Genomic DNA, 18,530 nt, shown 5'->3' on the forward strand with positions numbered 1-18,530 from the left:
TTCCTCCCCATGTTAGAGGAATCACATGCTCTTGCTGAGTAATAAATTGTGTGCTCTGCTGCTCTGAGGAGCGGTTTGTGCGCCCCTAAATTGTTAGAGTTGGTTGTCCTTCTGTGCATATACCGCCTGTTGATTTTTCCTGACCATTGTTTATTTCTCCTGTGTGCTTATCTGTAGGCCAGCCTTCCATCTCACTCCACTCACACACACACACCCACACACAGAGACGCACACTAGGCTGAAGACCCACAGAGAGCTGTAATTAGTCCCTGGTTAATGATCCCTCTGGCAGGGCTGTAAAGGTCACTCTCTCCTCCTCTTCCCCCAGAGTGGTGATTCTGGTGGACGTGTCTCAGATGAACTCGCTGTACCTCATCCACATCCAGCACTCCCTACGGCTGCTGCTAGAGCAACAACTGGCCAGCAAGGACAGCTTCAACATCATAGCGTAGGCCCTCCGCCACTCCTTCTTTCCTCCAGACGATAGTTACCCTCGAAAGTGATCCCAATGCCACCACTGCCAGTCTGCAAGCTATGAAAACAATAGCTTTTTTAAAATATATATATATATATATATATATATATATATATATATATATATATATATATATACACTCACCTAAAGGATTATTAGGAACACCTGTTCAATTTCTCATTAATGCAATTATCTAACCAACCAATCACATGGCAGTTGCTTCAATGCATTTAGGGGTGTGGTCCTGGTCAAGACAATCTCCTGAACTCCAAACTGAATGTCTGAATGGGAAAGAAAGGTGATTTAAGCCATTTTGAGCGTGGCATGGTTGTTGGTGCCAGACGGGCCGGTCTGAGTATTTCACAATCTGCTCAGTTACTGGGATTTTCACGCACAACCATTTCTAGGGTTTACAAAGAATGGTGTGAAAAGGGAAAAACATCCAGTATGCGGCAGTCCTGTGGGCGAAAATGCCTTGTTGATGCTAGAGGTCAGAGGAGAATGGGCCGACTGATTCAAGCTGATAGAAGAGCAACTTTGACTGAAATAACCACTCGTTACAACCGAGGTATGCAGCAAAGCATTTGTGAAGCTACAACACGTACAACCTTGAGGTGGATGGGCTACAACAGCAGAAGACCCCACCGGGTACCACTCATCTCCACTACAAATAGGACAAAGAGGTTACAATTTGCACAAGCTCACCAAAATTGGACAGTTGAAGACTGGAAAAATGTTGCCTGGTCTGATGAGTCTCGATTTCTGTTGAGACATTCAGATGGTAGAGTCAGAATTTGGCGTAAACAGAATGAGAACATGGATCCATCATGCCTTGTTACCAATGTGCAGGCTGGTGGTGGTGGTGTAATGGTGTGGGGGATGTTTTCTTGGCATACTTTAGGCCCCTTAGTGCCAATTGGGCATCGTTTAAATGCCACGGCCTACCTGAGCATTGTTTCTGACCATGTCCATACCTTTATGACCACCATGTACCCATCCTCTGATGGCTACTTCCAGCAGGATAATGCACCATGTCACAAAGGTCGAATCATTTCAAATTGGTTTCTTGAACATGACAATGAGTTCACTGTACTAAACTGGCCCCCACAGTCACCAGATCTCAACCCAATAGAGCATCTTTGGGATGTGGTGGAACGGGAGCTTCGTGCCCTGGATGTGCATCCCACAAATCTCCATCAACTGCAAGATGCTATCCTATCAATATGGGCCAACATTTCTAAAGAATGCTTTCAGCACCTTGTTGAATCAATGCCACGTAGAATTAAAGCAGTTCTGAAGGCAAAAGGGGGTCAAACACAGTATTAGTATAGTGTTCCTAATAATCCTTTAGGTGAGTGTATATATATACACACACTCACCTAAAGGATTATTAGGAACACCTGTTCAATTTCTCATTAATGCAATTATCTAACCAACCAATCACATGGCAGTTGCTTCAATGCATTTAGGGGTGTGGTCCTGGTCAAGACAATCTCCTGAACTCCAAACTGAATGTCTGAATGGGAAAGAAAGGTGATTTAAGCAATTTTGAGCGTGGCATGGTTGTTGGTGCCAGACGGGCCGGTCTGAGTATTTCACAATCTGCTCAGTTACTGGGATTTTCACGCACAACCATTTCTAGGGTTTACAAAGAATGGTGTGAAAAGGGAAAAACATCCAGTATGCGGCAGTCCTGTGGGCGAAAATGCCTTGTTGATGCTAGAGGTCAGAGGAGAATGGGCCGACTGATTCAAGCTGATAGAAGAGCAACTTTGACTGAAATAACCACTCGTTACAACCGAGGTATGCAGCAAAGCATTTGTGAAGCCACAACACGTACAACCTTGAGGCGGATGGGCTACAACAGCAGAAGACCCCACTGGGTACCACTCATCTCCACTACAAATAGGAAAAAGAGGCTACAATTTGCACAAGCTCACCAAAATTGGACAGTTGAAGACTGGAAAAATGTTGCCTGGTCTGATGAGTCTCGATTTCTGTTGAGACATTCAGATGGTAGAGTCAGAATTTGGCGTAAACAGAATGAGAACATGGATCCATCATGCCTTGTTACCACTGTGCAGGCTGGTGGTGGTGGTGTAATGGTGTGGGGGATGTTTTCTTGGCACACTTTAGGCCCCTTAGTGCCAATTGGACATCGTTTAAATGCCACGGCCTACCTGAGCATTGTTTCTGACCATGTCCATCCCTTTATGACCACCATGTACCCATCCTCTGATGGCTACTTCCAGCAGGATAATGCACCATGTCACAAAGGTCGAATCATTTCAAATTGGTTTCTTGAACATGACAATGAGTTCACTGTACTAAACTGGCCCCCACAGTCACCAGATCTCAACCCAATAGAGCATCTTTGGGATGTGGTGGAACGGGAGCTTCGTGCCCTGGATGTGCATCCCACAAATCTCCATCAACTGCAAGATGCTATCCTATCAATATGGGCCAACATTTCTAAAGAATGCTTTCAGCACCTTGTTGAATCAATGCCACGTAGAATTAAGGCAGTTCTGAAGGCGAAAGGGGGTCAAACACAGTATTAGTATGGTGTTCCTAATAATCCTTTAGGTGAGTGTATATACATACATACACTATGCTGTGCCTTCCAGAGCTGGGACGAATATGATAGTTAAAATATTGAAAGAAAGATTGTTTTCACAAAGGTACTATTTTAATTTATTTTAAAATATTGAAATGTAAGTAAATATTTCACAAGAAAGACTGCACTCTTAATCGCAGCAGGTGGAACTGGTAGTTGGAGAGAAGCTCACATAATCGAGGGTTGGCCTGCTTAGACTTTAACAGCTGTTTGCTAGAGTGACATATTTCAAAACATTTGAAGGTATGTCTTTGTCTCAGGTCTGGGGCTTACACTGTATCGCCATAAGCACTGGGACAAGACTGCTCTTAGGAATGTATTTTTGTACTGATTCCGTGTTCCAGTAGATCCCAGAGGTGTTCTATGGGATTGAGACCAGGACTCAGATGGGCATAATTCTCCCTGAGCTGCTGTGCCAAACTCCCAGTGTTGTGACATATTGCATTATAGTGGTGGTATATGTACCAGCCCTTGTTATTGATTGTCACAGATACTATCGTTGCACTGTTGTTCCAAGATCTCAATTTACAGTGGTGACGTTTGTGCCTTTTATAAAAGCCAACCTTTGCATCACACATCACCCCAAGGCTGGTCCCATGATTTTTGGTAAAAGTGTATAAAGCCATGCCCATACTACTAACCTCCCTGTCAAAAGGCACATTGTGAAATAACACTTTTTTTTTTGCCTGTAAGGAGAAAGTTATATTGATTTCTTCCACATCCACAGTAGCATTGTCCTTCATAAATTTCACTGCACTTAAGTATGAGGGAAAGGGCACAGTAAGCATGCACAAAGGACAATCTGCAATTTTACAGCCAAGAATGAAAAGATTATTATTATTATTTTTATTTATTTTTCAGTTTTGTTTGTTGGTTTTCTTCCTCCAGACTAAAACAATAGAAAGATGGTAGGGGATTCCAGACAGTGACGAACATATAGGGGGAAAATAAATGTTTTCTTAGACAGAGTGCGTGCCTGCTGTGTGGGCTCTTGATCGGGGTGGGCTGTTTCCTCTTGACTCAGTGGCTGGGAAGCTGTTCGTTACAAAGCTGACCTGAACACTTATCCTCTGTTAAGATACCCTGACGACACAGACCCGCTCCTCTTTATTCAAGCCATTTACATAATAACGCCAGCTCTACAGAGCCAGTTTGTGACCAGCTCATCTGAACAACACAGAAATGCCAAGAGACACCGTGTATTTAACAGGATGTAGGCCCACCCTTGGCCAAAATGACTGCTGCCATCAACTTTAATAGATGACCAGGGGGCATGGGGTAATCTTTTAAAGCACCATTCTCCATTCTCTAACATGGCAGCATGTAATTTACATGCCCCCTCCCTATCAAAGCCTATCAATCGCACAAGGTCCAAACTATCAACATTCAAAAAGGTGTTCAAGATGTCCTTAGAAAAAAAAAAAAACTCTACACAGCACCTGACCTCTAGTACAACCACTTACTGGTTAAGGTAGGCATGTCCAGTTATATGCAGTGCTCGAGTGACGCATGTTCCCTTGATTTAAGCCGTTTCACCTTGTGCGTGTCTGCAGGGAATGGTGCTTAATTATATAGCTATAGGATGCTCTCTCTCCAACCTTTTAAAGCAGCCTACTATTGTTTCAATGTACCCAGTTATGTAGATCACTTGCTCCCTTTGTTAATTAAAACCTTTCTGATCATCCCTGACAGGTTTGGGACCGATGTGAAGCCCTGGTGTAAGGACATGGCTGCCGCCACACCAGAGAACCTCCAGGACGCTTGGCAGTAAGATTTAAACTGTGTACTTCGACATTCAAAACAGAGATGGTGGGACGGATGGCGAACAGCAACCCTTGTAATCATATATTTCTCTCTGAGAGCCCAGACCTCTCCAGATAAATATAACCTGGAGCTTGTGATGAAAGGGGTGTGCGGTCCTGGCCTGAGTGTCCCTGCATGTCTTCCCATCCACTTTGCCTTGGAGGACATTTGTGATTGGGGTCGCAAATCAAAGCAGTTCTTAGAAGTGAAGTGTTTGGTGTGCCTAGTAAAGCATTGGCCCCTTATTCAGTGTCACAGATCAATAGGAAGGTTAAGAGAGATGAAAGGGAAGCTCAACTGAATTCTGTAGCGGTATGGAGGTGTCAGTTTTGTTCATTATTTATGCTTTCGGTTCTTGTTTGCAGATGGATCCTGGGCTTGAACTGTGGGGGAAGTCGCAATATAATGGGGGCCCTGAAACTGGCTGTGGAATTGGACCTGCAGGCGGCACCGGGACGGTCTCAGGGCGTGTACCTCTTCACCAGCGGGGTGCCCGATCAGGAGTCGGTGCGTTCTAAGAGGCAGGACTGGGATGGAGTGGGTAGGGGAAATTTACCAAGCTGTTACCAGAGTTTGCAGGTTTTTTCTCATTGGTAATATGAAGGACCCTGAGTTTTGCATGACTGGAATACAGTTTGTAAAGGCACCTTTAAGCAAAGCCCTGGTTATCTGGAATGTATGATCTTGGTGAGAAACTCAATTCACAGGCCTCTCTGCGGCATATCTGACAGCTCTGTAAGCTTCCCAACAGATGAAATAGTTCCCCCAAAGGCACAATCTCAGCATGTGCCGTAGGGACAGTATTAGTGCTCAATTCTGCTAGCTTGTGTGGTACCCTTTGGAAGCAGCGGAATACACTCCTTCATAAGTTACTATACAGCGACTGGACAGCGTGGGGCGCAGTGCAGTCTGGGAGTGACCTGTGCTGATGTTGACCTGTGCATCTGCGTGTTGCAGGCGGCGGTGTGTGGGTACGTGTCGGAGAGCTGTGCTGGCGGTGTCCTGCGGCTCCACGTGTGTCTGTTCAGCACCGCCGAGCCACCATTGCAGGACTGCATCCCGCCACGCTTCGCCACCACTGCCGAGACGGCTGCCACGCTGAGGGAGTTGGCTCGACACGGCAATGGGCGCTTCTACTGGCTCAGAGAGATGGGTGGGGTCGATGTTCGTTTTCCGAAATAATAACTTACTGCTTTCATTGCACTTTTAGTATTTATTTTCCATCCCTTCTATTCCTACTTTCAAGAAAAGGGGGTGCGTGGATACATGTTTTTTCTCTTTAGAAAGACGCTTTTGCTACGTGACCGCTCTCTCTCCACGCTTCTCAGACTTAGGTGTCCTCCTCTCCTCCAGGCAATGTCGAGAGCGATGACATCGACGCTTTGCTTGCAGAGATGGAGAAAGCAGTCAACTATTCACAGAAGGTGCGTCTTCCCAGAGCCTCCTATGGGTGACCCTCTGAGCTGTTACTGATGGGTGGATCCAGTTCATGCTTTGTCCTTAACAGCAGCTGTAAAGGTCATTAGTGTCTCAGATGTTTGCTTAAGACAGAGCCCTTCCTGTCAGAAGGTGGTCAGGACTCTGTGTGCTTGTGAGTATTGACACAGGCCTGGAGGGCTAGGCCATTTTATGCTGATGTTTTAGGATCCAAGGATCTGTTCCCTGTGCTTCTTCCACATGTGCCTGTAGAGTGGTACACAACTGAAGCAACTTGCTCTGTAGAACAGTAGGACAGTGATTGTGTCAGGCTAGGCAGCAAGCACAGATTACCCTTATTTCTTAAAGCAGTTAACTTGCATCTTTAAGGAATGTTTTTAATTGTCTATGTTATACATTTTTCCAAATATGTTAGGTTTAAGTAAACAGATTTGTAATATTACTATTTGTAACATTTAATATTTAAAATAGCATTAATTTGAAGGGAAATTTAAGATTTTGTTTACGAATTAGCAGATTGTGAAAAATGGTTAATGAAATACTTCCAGTCAGCCTGTTTGCTCAGTTTCTATTTCTCTCTAACACGCACAATTCCTGATTACACTCTGCTGCGATTGCCCTGGGAGGTCACAACCGATGTGCGCACTTCCTGACACCCAGTAATTGTTGCGATGTTCTGTCCTGCGTCGCTCCACTGCAGGGGCTCTGTTTAAAACACAGGCCTCCTGGGCAGATGAGTCAGGGGCTGATTGAGAATCAGAGTGCACTTCACCGTTTCTCACTGCGGCCTGGCTGACATGTGGCTCTCCCCTGTGCAGTGCGCCCTCCTGGTGGACTCCCTGGCTCAGCGGACAGGTAGGAGGCAGCCACAGTGTGACCGGACACTCCAGACACCCCCCAGCAGAGAGAGACTCCGTCCGCCCAAACTGATGGCACCCAGGCCCACCGCACTCATGCTGGCCAGAAAGGTCAGGCTGGGGCAGCGTTTCCCCCATCCCTTTGTGCAGGTCTTCATGGTGGGCAGCCCCTAGGTCTTTGCCTGACTCGCATCCAAGCAGTGGGCCAACCAGAAACTGACATCACTGTAAACATGCAAGTTTACATGCCAGGATGACTTACAGTGAGGGAAAAAACTATTTGATCCCCTGCTGATTTTGTACGTTTGCCCACTGACAAAGAAATGATCAGTCTATAATTTTAATGGTAGGTGTATTTTAACAGTGAGATACAGAATAACAACAAAAAAATCCAGAAAAACGCATTTCAAGAAAGTTATAAATTGATTTGCATGTTAATGAGGGAAATAAGTATTTGACCCCTTCAACTTAGTACTTCATGGAAAACCCTTGTTGGCAATCACAGAGGTCAGACGTTTCTTGTAGTTGGCTACCAGGTTTGCACACATCTCAGGAGGGATTTTGTCCCACTCCTCTTTGCAGATCCTCTCCAAGTCATTAAGGTTTCGAGGCTGACGTTTGGCAACTCGAGCCTTCAGCTCCCTCCACAGATTTTCAATGGGATTAAGGTCTGGAGACTGGCTAGGCCACTCCAGGACCTTAATGTGCTTCTTCTTGAGCCACTCATTTGTTGCCTTGGCTATGTGAAATGAAATGCGTTTTTCTGGATTTTTTTGTTGTTATTCTGTCTCTCACTGTTAAAATACACCTACCATTCAAATTCTAGACTGATAATTTCTTTGTCAGTGTGCAAACGTACAAAATCAGCAGGGGATCAAATACTTTTTTCCCTCACTGTACCTATTATAGTCCAGTGATTACATCTGCAGAGTAAATAAATTATGGGCATGTAGTGCTAGGTAGAGTGAGGACACCAATTCTTACCTCCAATTTTTGGCATGCTCTGCGCTTGTATCACACAACAGTGACGGTGGTATATCACTAATTTAACAGAACTGTATTTAAATCACCTAACATTGCTTGCCTGTTAAGTAGGCCACACTCAAATAGTATTTTTTCCTGTATGTTCATAAGCTAATGCAGAATAACTGTAGGTCATAGGAGAAGTACGGTAAAACAGGAGACCTTAGTTGGCTTAAAAAAAAAAACACACACAAACCACACATATGCAAAGGTTGCATGATTTAGGCTTGGCTATTTCAGCGGTTTAATTTCTCAGTACCCTTTTGAACAGGGAGAGCTTTCAATATAATTAGAGCTTAGAAGTTGTAGCAGGAAAAAAGAAAGAAAGAAACCTCCGTAGGATTCCCTGACAGGGTTATTAAAGAGTTTATGCAAGAGTGGCTTAAAAGATTTTAGCTGTCAGTGTTTTAATTAGTGATGAAATATGTGTCGCTGGGCTGCCGCGGCTCTGCTCCTCAGCGGTCACTGGGAGTGGGAGGAATTTTAAGAGCTGCCAGGGCAGGTCCGCCATCACTCAGCCCTGTTAAATGTAATGGCCCTACTATCCTTTAAAAGTCACCCCATAAAACTTTTGCAAGGATTTTTTTTTTCACCTCCGCTGCAGTTGTTACACCAAAAACGATGTGGTGGGGAAGACAAGCTTGGCTGGCTTTTTTTCAGTTTTTTTTTTACTCAATTAACCCAATGCTCACAGGAGAATTTCTGGGCTGGGTGGGCTGTGTGCAAGAGGGCTCAGTGAGAAGAGAATGAACTACACATAGACTTCCCTTTGTGCAGGGGAATTCTTTTGACTCCTGTTTAAAATGTCTGACAGAACCCCTGTCGTGTCTCGTCCCTGCAGCAAACAAGGGGAGATGGCCTGGATGACAACACTATGTCTCAGAAGGCTCTTACTTGGCGCCCAGCCAGTGCCAAGCCAAATATCCCCCCCGGTGAGTGGGAGCCCTGGAATCGCAGGGCTGGGAGCAACATGGGAAGTGTAACTGAGTGATGGCAAACTCATAGTGAGTGTGATAGCTGCAACTCTTACGATTTCTCTAAGCATGAGGACACCCCAGCGTGGGAACTTCAATCTCACACTAAATGACAAGTGGACCTGCAGTGCTGTGGCCAAGGTGTGGATGCACTGAACGAAGGCTTGTGTGTGTGGCTGATTGATTCTTGATGCCCACAGAAACCCCCCACACACAGTGCACACATTGGTTGTCAGTTTCTTAAACCCTATATGAAATTAAGAAATATGTACTGCTTGACTGGGACCCCTGGACATGCTTCTACGTTAGATTTTTGTGTTAGTGTTGGGTCTTTTGTATGATTGTAAGCAGCTCTTTTTGTCATAGTTCAGGATAGTGTTTTGCTCCAACCGCTGCCTACCTCATCTCCGGACGTTGCTTCTTGATCAACAGAAAATAACCAGGCTGGCGAAGATTGTTCAGCTTCCTTTGCTTCGTGCGTTATGACTACCTTGCTGTGCTCCTTTCTAAACATCCATAGGTCATTCGAAGTTCAGCTCGAAATGGTTCTGCTTACCTTTCCTCGTGTTGCTCGCTGCTTTGTCCATTGTCCTCATGTCACCCTTTTGCATTCCACAGCTGCACACAGCTTCCACTGTCTTTTGCTTCCTGTTATGTTCTAGTCTATTGTTTCCTCCTACGCCCACCAAGAAAGCCCAGCAGCAGTGTAAGTGTAGCAGACACATCAGACCTGCCATTTACTGAAGAGGCAGCTGCTGTTAATCCTCGCTGATATTTTGTCCTGGCAATGTTGTGTGAGGTTGTGGCTAAGTCATATATTGGTTGTGTCAACTAAGACATGAGATAAATGCACCAGCCTATCACCTCAATCCCATGGTGGTGTTAATATCCTCAGATTGTTGCACGATAAGGTTGTGCGTACGTGTCGCAGGTCTGTCTCTGGAATGACGATACATATCCGGCCCAATTCTGTTATTTAGCCTACAGATGAATACAATCTGATTTCCCTTATATGCACTTTCCTATTTATTCAATTTTTTAATTTGTCAATATCTTTTCCCGTGAAATGCAGTTGATATTAACGTTTTCATTTTCAGTAATATTTTCTAATTTGTCTTTCTCCAACACCATATTGTTAATGTGTTCACTTTATTACAGTGTTGACACAATCTTGTTTGCTTAGCTGAAATGTGGGAAAAAGTATAACTGTTACACAGGCCTGGGCTAAAACCAAATCCAGCGTTGTTGCCTTCTCTGTTTCTGGCTTCAGCACAGCCAATGAGGAGCTGGGGGTCAGTGGACACCGATGCCAAGCAGAAGAACAAACCTGAAGCATCTCAGGCTGTTTTTTACACCGAAGACGGCAATAGTGTGGGTAAGAGGAGCTCAGGTTCAGATGCTTGGCTTGTGTCTTCCCCCTGCTCTTGCACAGGAGGCTTACCAGTGGTTCAGTACACTTCCCTGGTTTAACTGGTCTTGACAAGGCCCTGTCCTTCTATTGATTCACTCTTTTTTCTTTTTTGACCTCTAGGCACAGTGTTCAAGACATACCCCAAGGTGAAGAGTGTGAGGAAGTCCATTCCCTCTGCTGCCCTGCCGAAGGAAGAAGAGTTCTGCTCCACGAAGCAGGTGCGTTGCTCAGCCCACGTGCTGTACTGTGGTTTCTGGACAGGCTCTGTAATCTCTTGCAGACGGCACTCGGGCCTTTCGCCTCGCAGCACCGCAGCCCTCTCCACTTTCTTACAGTGTTGCCTTGGAAATCATAACAAAAAAGATATCAAGTGGAACAATAACAAAAGCATTAGATAAAGCAAAGTTACTCACAGAACGGTTTCAAAGCCTCAGTGTGCTACTAAAAGTGCCACGGTGCTGTGGAGATTGACGATCTTGAAAATGATTTTCATGGACTAGAGTTAGGGGTTCACTTAACAACTTTGGAAACTTTTTCATTCATATCGACTTTATATATTTATATATATATATTTTTCCCCATTTATTTTGATTTCCAGAAGCCTTTATAAAACATATGGTACAGCTTGGAATTGGGAAGCACCTCTCTGTGTGCTCTAAGGTCTTTTTAAAGCCTTTTATTTCCCATGCCTTGGTTGGCCTTCTTCCGTGGTAAGATTAAACAGTCACATGTTGAATGGCTTTTGAATGGGCTCCTCTTACTGCTTCCTTATCTGTCTTGCTGTGATGTGAAGTGGCTGAAGAAATTTAGTATCCAGAAACTGAAGCTGGATCTTCACAAACTGGTGTCTGGGCCTGACTGCACTCACCAGAAGAAACTGGTGCCCACTGTTCATAAGAAGGTCTCAGCCAAGTACTGCACCATCTTCCCCAGCGTCCAAATCAATGTAAGTTAAACTAAAGGGTTGAAGGTGTACAGTTAAATAGTAGCTGCCCACCTGCTTCTCTCTGTACAGGCAGAGCGTTGATACACCTCAGGGTGACTAGGGGCCTAGCTCTCACAGAGTGCTTTAGCATCATTTGCCAAAAGGTGAGTAAAAATGCACTTGACTTAATACATGTCTTTGCCAGCCTAATGTTTTCTGATGAACTTCCTGCTGAAAAGCATAATCATGTGGATTCTGCATTACAAAAGTTAGGGATATGGGATTTCGTGAGCTGGGAAAATAGTTGTCAGTCAGGATGTGTGGTGTTGTCTGAAGGGGGTGTCTGTGTGTTTGCAGGGTGTTGTGAAGCACCTGCAGCTTACGGTTCGAGAGCTGGAGCAATACGTGACACAGACCGAGAGGGTTATCTGCCGGTATGTCCAGAGGATGCAGTGGCTGCTCTCAGGTGGGTCTGGGAGGCGGAGTTTCAGGAGTCGACAACAGTTTGGCAGTTAGATTTGAATGGTTCTGGCGTGCGAACCCTAAGTGGCTGAAGAGCTTTTCTCATTTTCTGCATACTGAAACTGTGACATTTTCCTTTGGCTCATGTGGTGACTGACACACCAAAACCATTGAGGAAGCAAAGTTTTAGTTAGAGTTCAGGGCTGGGGTCAGTTCCCGTTTGTTCATTTCAGTGCAGTGTGTAATTCCTGTTTCAGTTCACTCCCTATTCCAGTAGAACCCATTATGACAGTGGCAAACTGAACTGGAATTGGAATTTGTAAAGGGTCTGAAAAAGGGGAATTGGAATTGAAAAAGTGGGAATTTGTCTCCAAGCCTGATTTTGTTCAGTTGGGTGCATCCAGACCCACTGTTCAGGCAGTAGCCTCCTACGAGTTTCTCCCTTCTCTAATTCCAGATTAGCTCCAACTCATTACTGATTAAAAAAAACACAAGAAATTAATGATTTGTTTCTTAAGAAACCACAACTCAAACCTCTTCTAATTCCCAAGATGAAGTAGGGGACACATTTTGCACTGGAGAGCTTTACAAATCACCTTGCCTGAGTCCATAACTTGGCTGTGACCTATTCTGTCTCAAACAGTCTCTCTCTCTTCAGTTCATCTCTGGTCGATAAATAAGGCTTCAGTGCATCGCTGTCAGGATGGGGGTTACTTGGCAGTGGATGCATGCTGTCTGTGGTTAAAACCGGGAGGGGGGGTCTAATAAATAAAATAGGGGAAAAACGTCTCTCTGCTGGCATGACAATTTGTCTTTCCATGACTCCAGCGCATCTTCTCTAAAATCCATTCCGGTCTGACTGGAGTTTAATTTCAAAGCATTTAATTTTACGACAGGGGAAGCACTAAACAGCCATTGGCTAAATTACAGCTAGTGACACGAGAGAGAAAATGGGGTGTAAAGTTAATGAAAAAGTCCCCTCTGTTTGCTTTGTAATGCCAGCAGAATGACTCCAAGAGGATCCTTGAAAGCCAAAAAGTAATTTGCCTTGAGCACCTACTTCTCTCCACAACCACTGTCTCTGCCGCTTCTCCCCAACAAAGGCTATGTGCAGGAGCTCTGCTGCCAACTGTGCAAGGAGGGCTGTCATATACAGTGATAAAATCATTGCCCCCCGCCGCCTGAAACAGAACATTCTGAAATCTCTGACAAATGTTGAGCTTAAAAGGGTGAACAGACCATTACAGTATATTAAACTTGAAAATATGTCACCTTCCATTTGGGCTGACAAAGATATTGCAGACGGCAGTGCAGCATGCATCTATCTTGCGCTCTTTGCATTATTGATACTGTGTTCAGGGAGACGATCTCTTTCATGCGCCTAAAATGACAATATGTCACCATCTGCATGACATTATGGCTGAAATGTGCCTTTCCCTGTTATTTACTGCTGATGCAATACAGGGAAATATGGTCCATTTCTTCAGAAGAGCTTGAGTGCCTGTTGTCACAGACGTAAACCTTTTCCATCAATTACCCCAGCCTTATCGCCTGTGTCAGGAAAGACAACGTGCTATTGCCAGTGATGAACACTAGCTGTTGTTCTTGACACAGTATGGAATGGTATTGTCCAGAACCTGTTCTCTCTCGGCCTATTTACTTATTTATTTATTGGCTTGTGACCTTTAACCAGAAAATCTCTGATTAAAAAACACCATCCACACACGTTACGTAAGTTATAATGATATAACAAACAAATGGAGGATACAACATATAACCCATAAGACAGTCAAGCACAATACACAGCAAATACACTAAATAGTGAAGGGTGAAATTACAGGACACTTTATTCATTTGGAGAAACGTGATTCATGCAGAGCAGTTATATACCTGCAAAAACCAATTAAAAACATTCTGAACACCGTACACCCTCCAATCAAGTACACCCTAATCATGGTTTCTGCAAAATAATAATTAACTGTCAGACTGACTTTGGGGGCTTTGTGCCTGCTCTTCTGCCAGGCAGCAGGCGTCTGTTTGGGACGATCCTGGAGAAGAAGGTGTGCATCCTGTTGGACACGTCGGGCTCCATGGACCCCTACCTGCCCGAGGTCAAGAAAGAGCTCACCTCTCTGATATGGGAGCAGCTGCACAGGAATGGGGTGAGGTGAGTGACTGCCACCCTGTCGCAACCGTCACGGGAGCCAAAGAGACGAGTGTGGCCTTTATAAATAATTTCCAATCTGCTCAACTTACAAATGTCCAACCTCGAACTCCTGCAGTCTTTTATAGTTTTATTTACATTTTTTTTTCTCATTGCTTATCCCCCTGGAAGACTAGAGATAAAGAGAATATGTTCTTGGAGTTGATATTATTGGGGGTGAAGTTTGGACAGGAGTGAAGGGTGTATTATGGGTACCAGACATAGGCGGGCTGGCCATCGGGCAATTGTGGTCCATTTTGTAGTTCGGGGGGCCAGTCCATTCCCATGTGGGCCGGTCGCCCCGTGTCGACCCCCGGACCGCACTTCGTTGGCACTCAAAACCACACTTTGGCAACAACCCCAACAACCTGGGTAGAAGTCCAGGGCCGTTTTTTTGTCCCAGTCCGCCCTTGGTACCAGAGACTTGAAAGTGGGGGGGTGGGCAGTCAATCAACCAATCAATCTTTATATGCTACAAGATGCTTCATGACAAGTTCATAACAAACAAGGACAATTACAGTCACTATGTCTATAGGAGTCATTATTAGGTGGGGAGTAGAGTCGGGGGCAGTCTGTAGTGGCCAGCTGTAGACCAGGCTCTCACTCCTCTACCCCTGTGCTCTCACCCACAGCTTCGGCCTGCTGAGTTTCTCGGACACCGTATTGGCGTGGCGGGGGGCGCTGGCCGAGCCCACGGAGGAGGCGTGTCACGACGCGGTGCAGTGGGCCGCCCAGCTCAGAGCACACGGGAGCACCTGCACTCTGGAAGCCCTGCAGGTTACAGCACCTACACAACACGTTCACCTTAAAACTGTTCCTATACACACATTAGCTTAGACACAGGGCATTAACAAGAGTATTCGTCCCACATGGAATAAACTTATATTTGTAATATTTGGTTCATTTAGGTTCATGTCTACATTATATTTTCAATCCGTAAGATAAATATATGGATTACAGTCTATTACAGGCTAATACTGGCATCTGAGACAGCTAAGGATGACACATTTCTATTACATATTTAAAATATATATGTGTTCACTATGGGATATTCTGCCGTTTTCACTGACAATAAATATAGTGTTTGAGTGGGAAAATTAAATATTGAAGGAGCTCTTTTTACTCACCATTACAAAAACCATGGTCAACAGCACCCCCTAATACCCACACACTATCAGAAGACAGCCTGACCAAGTGTAAGTTACTTCCAAAAACATTTTACAGAATGCGCTTTTGTTTCAACCCCTTTGGCTAAAGCTGTGCCCTCCTCTGCGAGAGGTCACTTCCTGTTAACTGAGTCGTAGGTGTGAGGTGAAAGGAGCCGACGAGTCGCCACAGGCAAGGCGAGCCCTGTGTGATAGCAGCGTAGATGTTTTACAGGCATTGGTTTTCTTGGCTTGACTTGGCTTCCCTCCATGTGTGGGCACAGCTCTCAGGGCAGCCAGTAGGCCGCCCCCGGTGACGTGTACTGTGCTGTGTGTTGTTGAGTCAGGCGGCCTGTGGGTACGGGGACACCCTGGGGATCTACCTGCTGAGTGACGGGAAGCCGGCCTCCAGCTGCAGCCTGGTGCTGAGGGAAGCCGGGAGAATGACAGCAGGGAAGCACATCGCCATCCACACCATCTCCTTCAACTGCTCTGACAGGTGTCTGCACAGGAATGACACCCCCCCCCCCCCCCCGCACACACACACAAATACAAACACACAGACAATGCACAGGGCTGGAGATGCACACTGAATGGAATCCTGCATTTCACAGCCACCAAAACATCAGACAGCCTTTAATCAGCCTAGTTAATGGTGAACTAGAGCAAATACAATACATGTATAGAACACCATAGACAGGAGAGAAATCTTTAAAAAAGCATTAAAAAATAGCCCCCTTCCCCCACCATTGTATTTTCGCATGTTCTTCCATGTGGTGTTGTGTTTCGAACCAGTTTCCTGGCAATCAGCAGGGTCCATTAGCACAGGTCAGGCTGTACCACATTTCTCCCCAAGAACGTGGCGCGGCTGCTGCATCAGCGCTGTGCTGATCTTTCGCTCGCTCTCCTCGCCGCAGCGCAGCCAATGAGTTTCTGAGGAGGCTGGCCCAGCAGAGGGGTGGACGGTTCCACCGATGCCATGCGGACCTGGACGCACATCTGGTGGCTCACAGGATGCTGACAGACGGATTCTCTGATGAGGACGTAAGGCCAGCACACAGATTTGTTTTTTTATTATTAATATTTTCTATTTTTTTTCAATACCTATAGTCCTAATTGTTTGTTTATTCATAATTTTGGTGAACCTAGTCAATCCATTGCTCTGTTTTGAAGTAATACAGGCTGTATAATTATGTAATTTAGGCTTACTAAGATTTAAACCTGACTAATGTTTAAATGTTACACTGTTCTGGTTTGAGGCATTCAATGTGTTTATCAACTGCGTTATGTTTCATTTATATTTTCATCTTTATATTTTTTGTCTGTGTGTGCGTGCGTGTGTGCGTGTGTGTGTGTTTGTGGCACTGCACAGGACCCGGTTCTCCCAGTGTTTGAAGGCGATGATCTGAGGAAGCTCGTACAGGAGATTGGAAAAGCGAGGCGCTTCCTGACCCAGGCCCGCGCTTTTCGGTCAGTGCTCAGTCTTCCCTCCATTGTACTTGTGAGACCGACCACAGGCGCTCAATAGATCACCAGCCACGTAAAGGGCTTTGCAAATGGTTTAGAACTTAAAGTTTAAAACATCATGACATCGTGACTGATGTATATAATCAAAGTGTTTTTCCACATACAAGGCCTGGCTATTACTTCCAGGGAGGTTGTAATAAGTTATTGGATTTCTCTTTGAACTTAATGCCGCAGTAAATTTTCTGTCAGTATGCATTTAAAAAAAAGTCGATGAAAAATGTAACACCTCTTCTTCAACCAGAAGGGCTTTTTTTCCTTATAGGAAGTAATACTTTCTGATTTGCTTTATCAGAGCCCTGCTTCTGGATAAGCAGAAGACCGCAGACCCAGATGACTTCTCTATGAGCAGAGCATATGCAGGTATCTCAGATTCAGGGTCGATGTGTACTGAAGACACGTATATGAATTAACACAGACTGTGGCAAACGCTGTATAATGATACTTATATATGATGATCATTCCCATTCAAATCCACTTTCAAGGCATTCAGTGTTTCAATAGATATCACATTTGAATATAAATAATAATGTATATCTATAGAATGCTGGGTAACGAAATATTGTGCTGATTTTTTTTTTTCCTGTTTTTAGGAAAACCCAATGCGTTTGTATCCAGTAGTACACGAAGCTGAGAAGTGCCATTTACTGTCCCCATCAAACATCTTCAACTGGGCTTGCAAATTGCTATATAATTTGATTTCAATCATTCTGAAATGTCTCATAGTCTTGGCCTTTTCTGTTAATTTAAATTTGCCATATCCTTTTTTTTTTTTTTTTTTTTTTAAGGATATTGTGTAATCTTAAACAAGATCACTTTATTGTAGGGGCAGATTAATGTTCTCTGCAGAGTCAGGTTTGGCCACAGATGGCCCCGTGTGCGATTGTGCAGTTCACCTTCACAGATCTAACCCCTAGAGAGCGTCTGCAGCTTCTTTACAATACTCTATATTGACCACCAGGTGTCTTCTGTGTCTCTCCTGTGACGAGATCTGCGCTCTTTAGTCACACTGGATTCTGGGGGCACAGGATGGAACCCCTACAGGGAATGTATAAGACCTGTGGCGACTGAGTTAAAACTCAGGGGGGAATAGCCTGTATTCCCAGACATTGAGAGTAGTGTTGATGATGATGGAAGATCTTGTGTTTTCTTCAGATTGCTTTTGAATGTCTTGATTTACTTGATACTGACATCCGTATGTATATTGTTTGTGTGTAAATGAGACAATAACCACAGGCCAAAAATACATGTATAAAATCGTACTGTTATTATCGAGCATAAACACTGACTACAATACCACCATGAAGGCCTATTAAGGACTGTTAGAGGTCATTATAACATGACAGTGTATGTTGAGATGATGGCAAGTTTGGGCTTTTGTTGTTTTGTAACTACTGTAATTCAAATAAATGAATATTTCTCTTGTACTCTGTAAGTGTTACTGATTTTATCATTTTTGAGTCATTTCGCCATAAATGGACCCCATTCCAAATAATATGCCATGCTCGTTTGTAGCTGAACCGTTTGTAACCTCTGTCTAGATGTCAGTATTGATTTGTTAAGTTCTGTTTGAATGGATTGGACTACAACAGTAGAACAGCATTGCCTGCCACTCACTAGGAAAGCATGTTCGCCAATCGTCTAGGAATTACGGTAAGATGCAATGAGAAGACG

The 18,530-nt window shown here is 44.6% G+C and overlaps 1 protein-coding gene across 1 annotated transcript in view; it reads left to right on the forward strand.

Moving 5' to 3' along the window:
- The window catches only part of vwa3a (von Willebrand factor A domain containing 3A), a 32,398-nt gene extending 14,115 nt beyond the window's left edge, over positions 1–18,283 (forward strand). The window contains exons 17-34 of the mRNA XM_066689514.1: positions 329–448; positions 4,785–4,859; positions 5,261–5,402; positions 5,853–6,048; positions 6,249–6,319; positions 7,151–7,300; positions 9,054–9,144; positions 10,457–10,561; positions 10,718–10,815; positions 11,391–11,543; positions 11,880–11,988; positions 14,007–14,151; positions 14,820–14,964; positions 15,680–15,831; positions 16,250–16,376; positions 16,705–16,802; positions 17,152–17,219; positions 17,450–18,283. Coding sequence (XP_066545611.1) covers positions 329–448; positions 4,785–4,859; positions 5,261–5,402; positions 5,853–6,048; positions 6,249–6,319; positions 7,151–7,300; positions 9,054–9,144; positions 10,457–10,561; positions 10,718–10,815; positions 11,391–11,543; positions 11,880–11,988; positions 14,007–14,151; positions 14,820–14,964; positions 15,680–15,831; positions 16,250–16,376; positions 16,705–16,802; positions 17,152–17,219; positions 17,450–17,490 — 2,086 coding nt within the window. The 3' untranslated portion in view covers positions 17,491–18,283. The remainder of the gene's footprint in view (positions 1–328; positions 449–4,784; positions 4,860–5,260; positions 5,403–5,852; positions 6,049–6,248; positions 6,320–7,150; positions 7,301–9,053; positions 9,145–10,456; positions 10,562–10,717; positions 10,816–11,390; positions 11,544–11,879; positions 11,989–14,006; positions 14,152–14,819; positions 14,965–15,679; positions 15,832–16,249; positions 16,377–16,704; positions 16,803–17,151; positions 17,220–17,449) is intronic.
- Positions 18,284–18,530: the final 247 nt, after the last annotated feature.

Source organism: Amia ocellicauda, chromosome 17, assembly GCF_036373705.1.
Source record: "Amia ocellicauda isolate fAmiCal2 chromosome 17, fAmiCal2.hap1, whole genome shotgun sequence".
NCBI classification, from domain to species: Eukaryota; Metazoa; Chordata; class Actinopteri; order Amiiformes; family Amiidae; genus Amia; species Amia ocellicauda.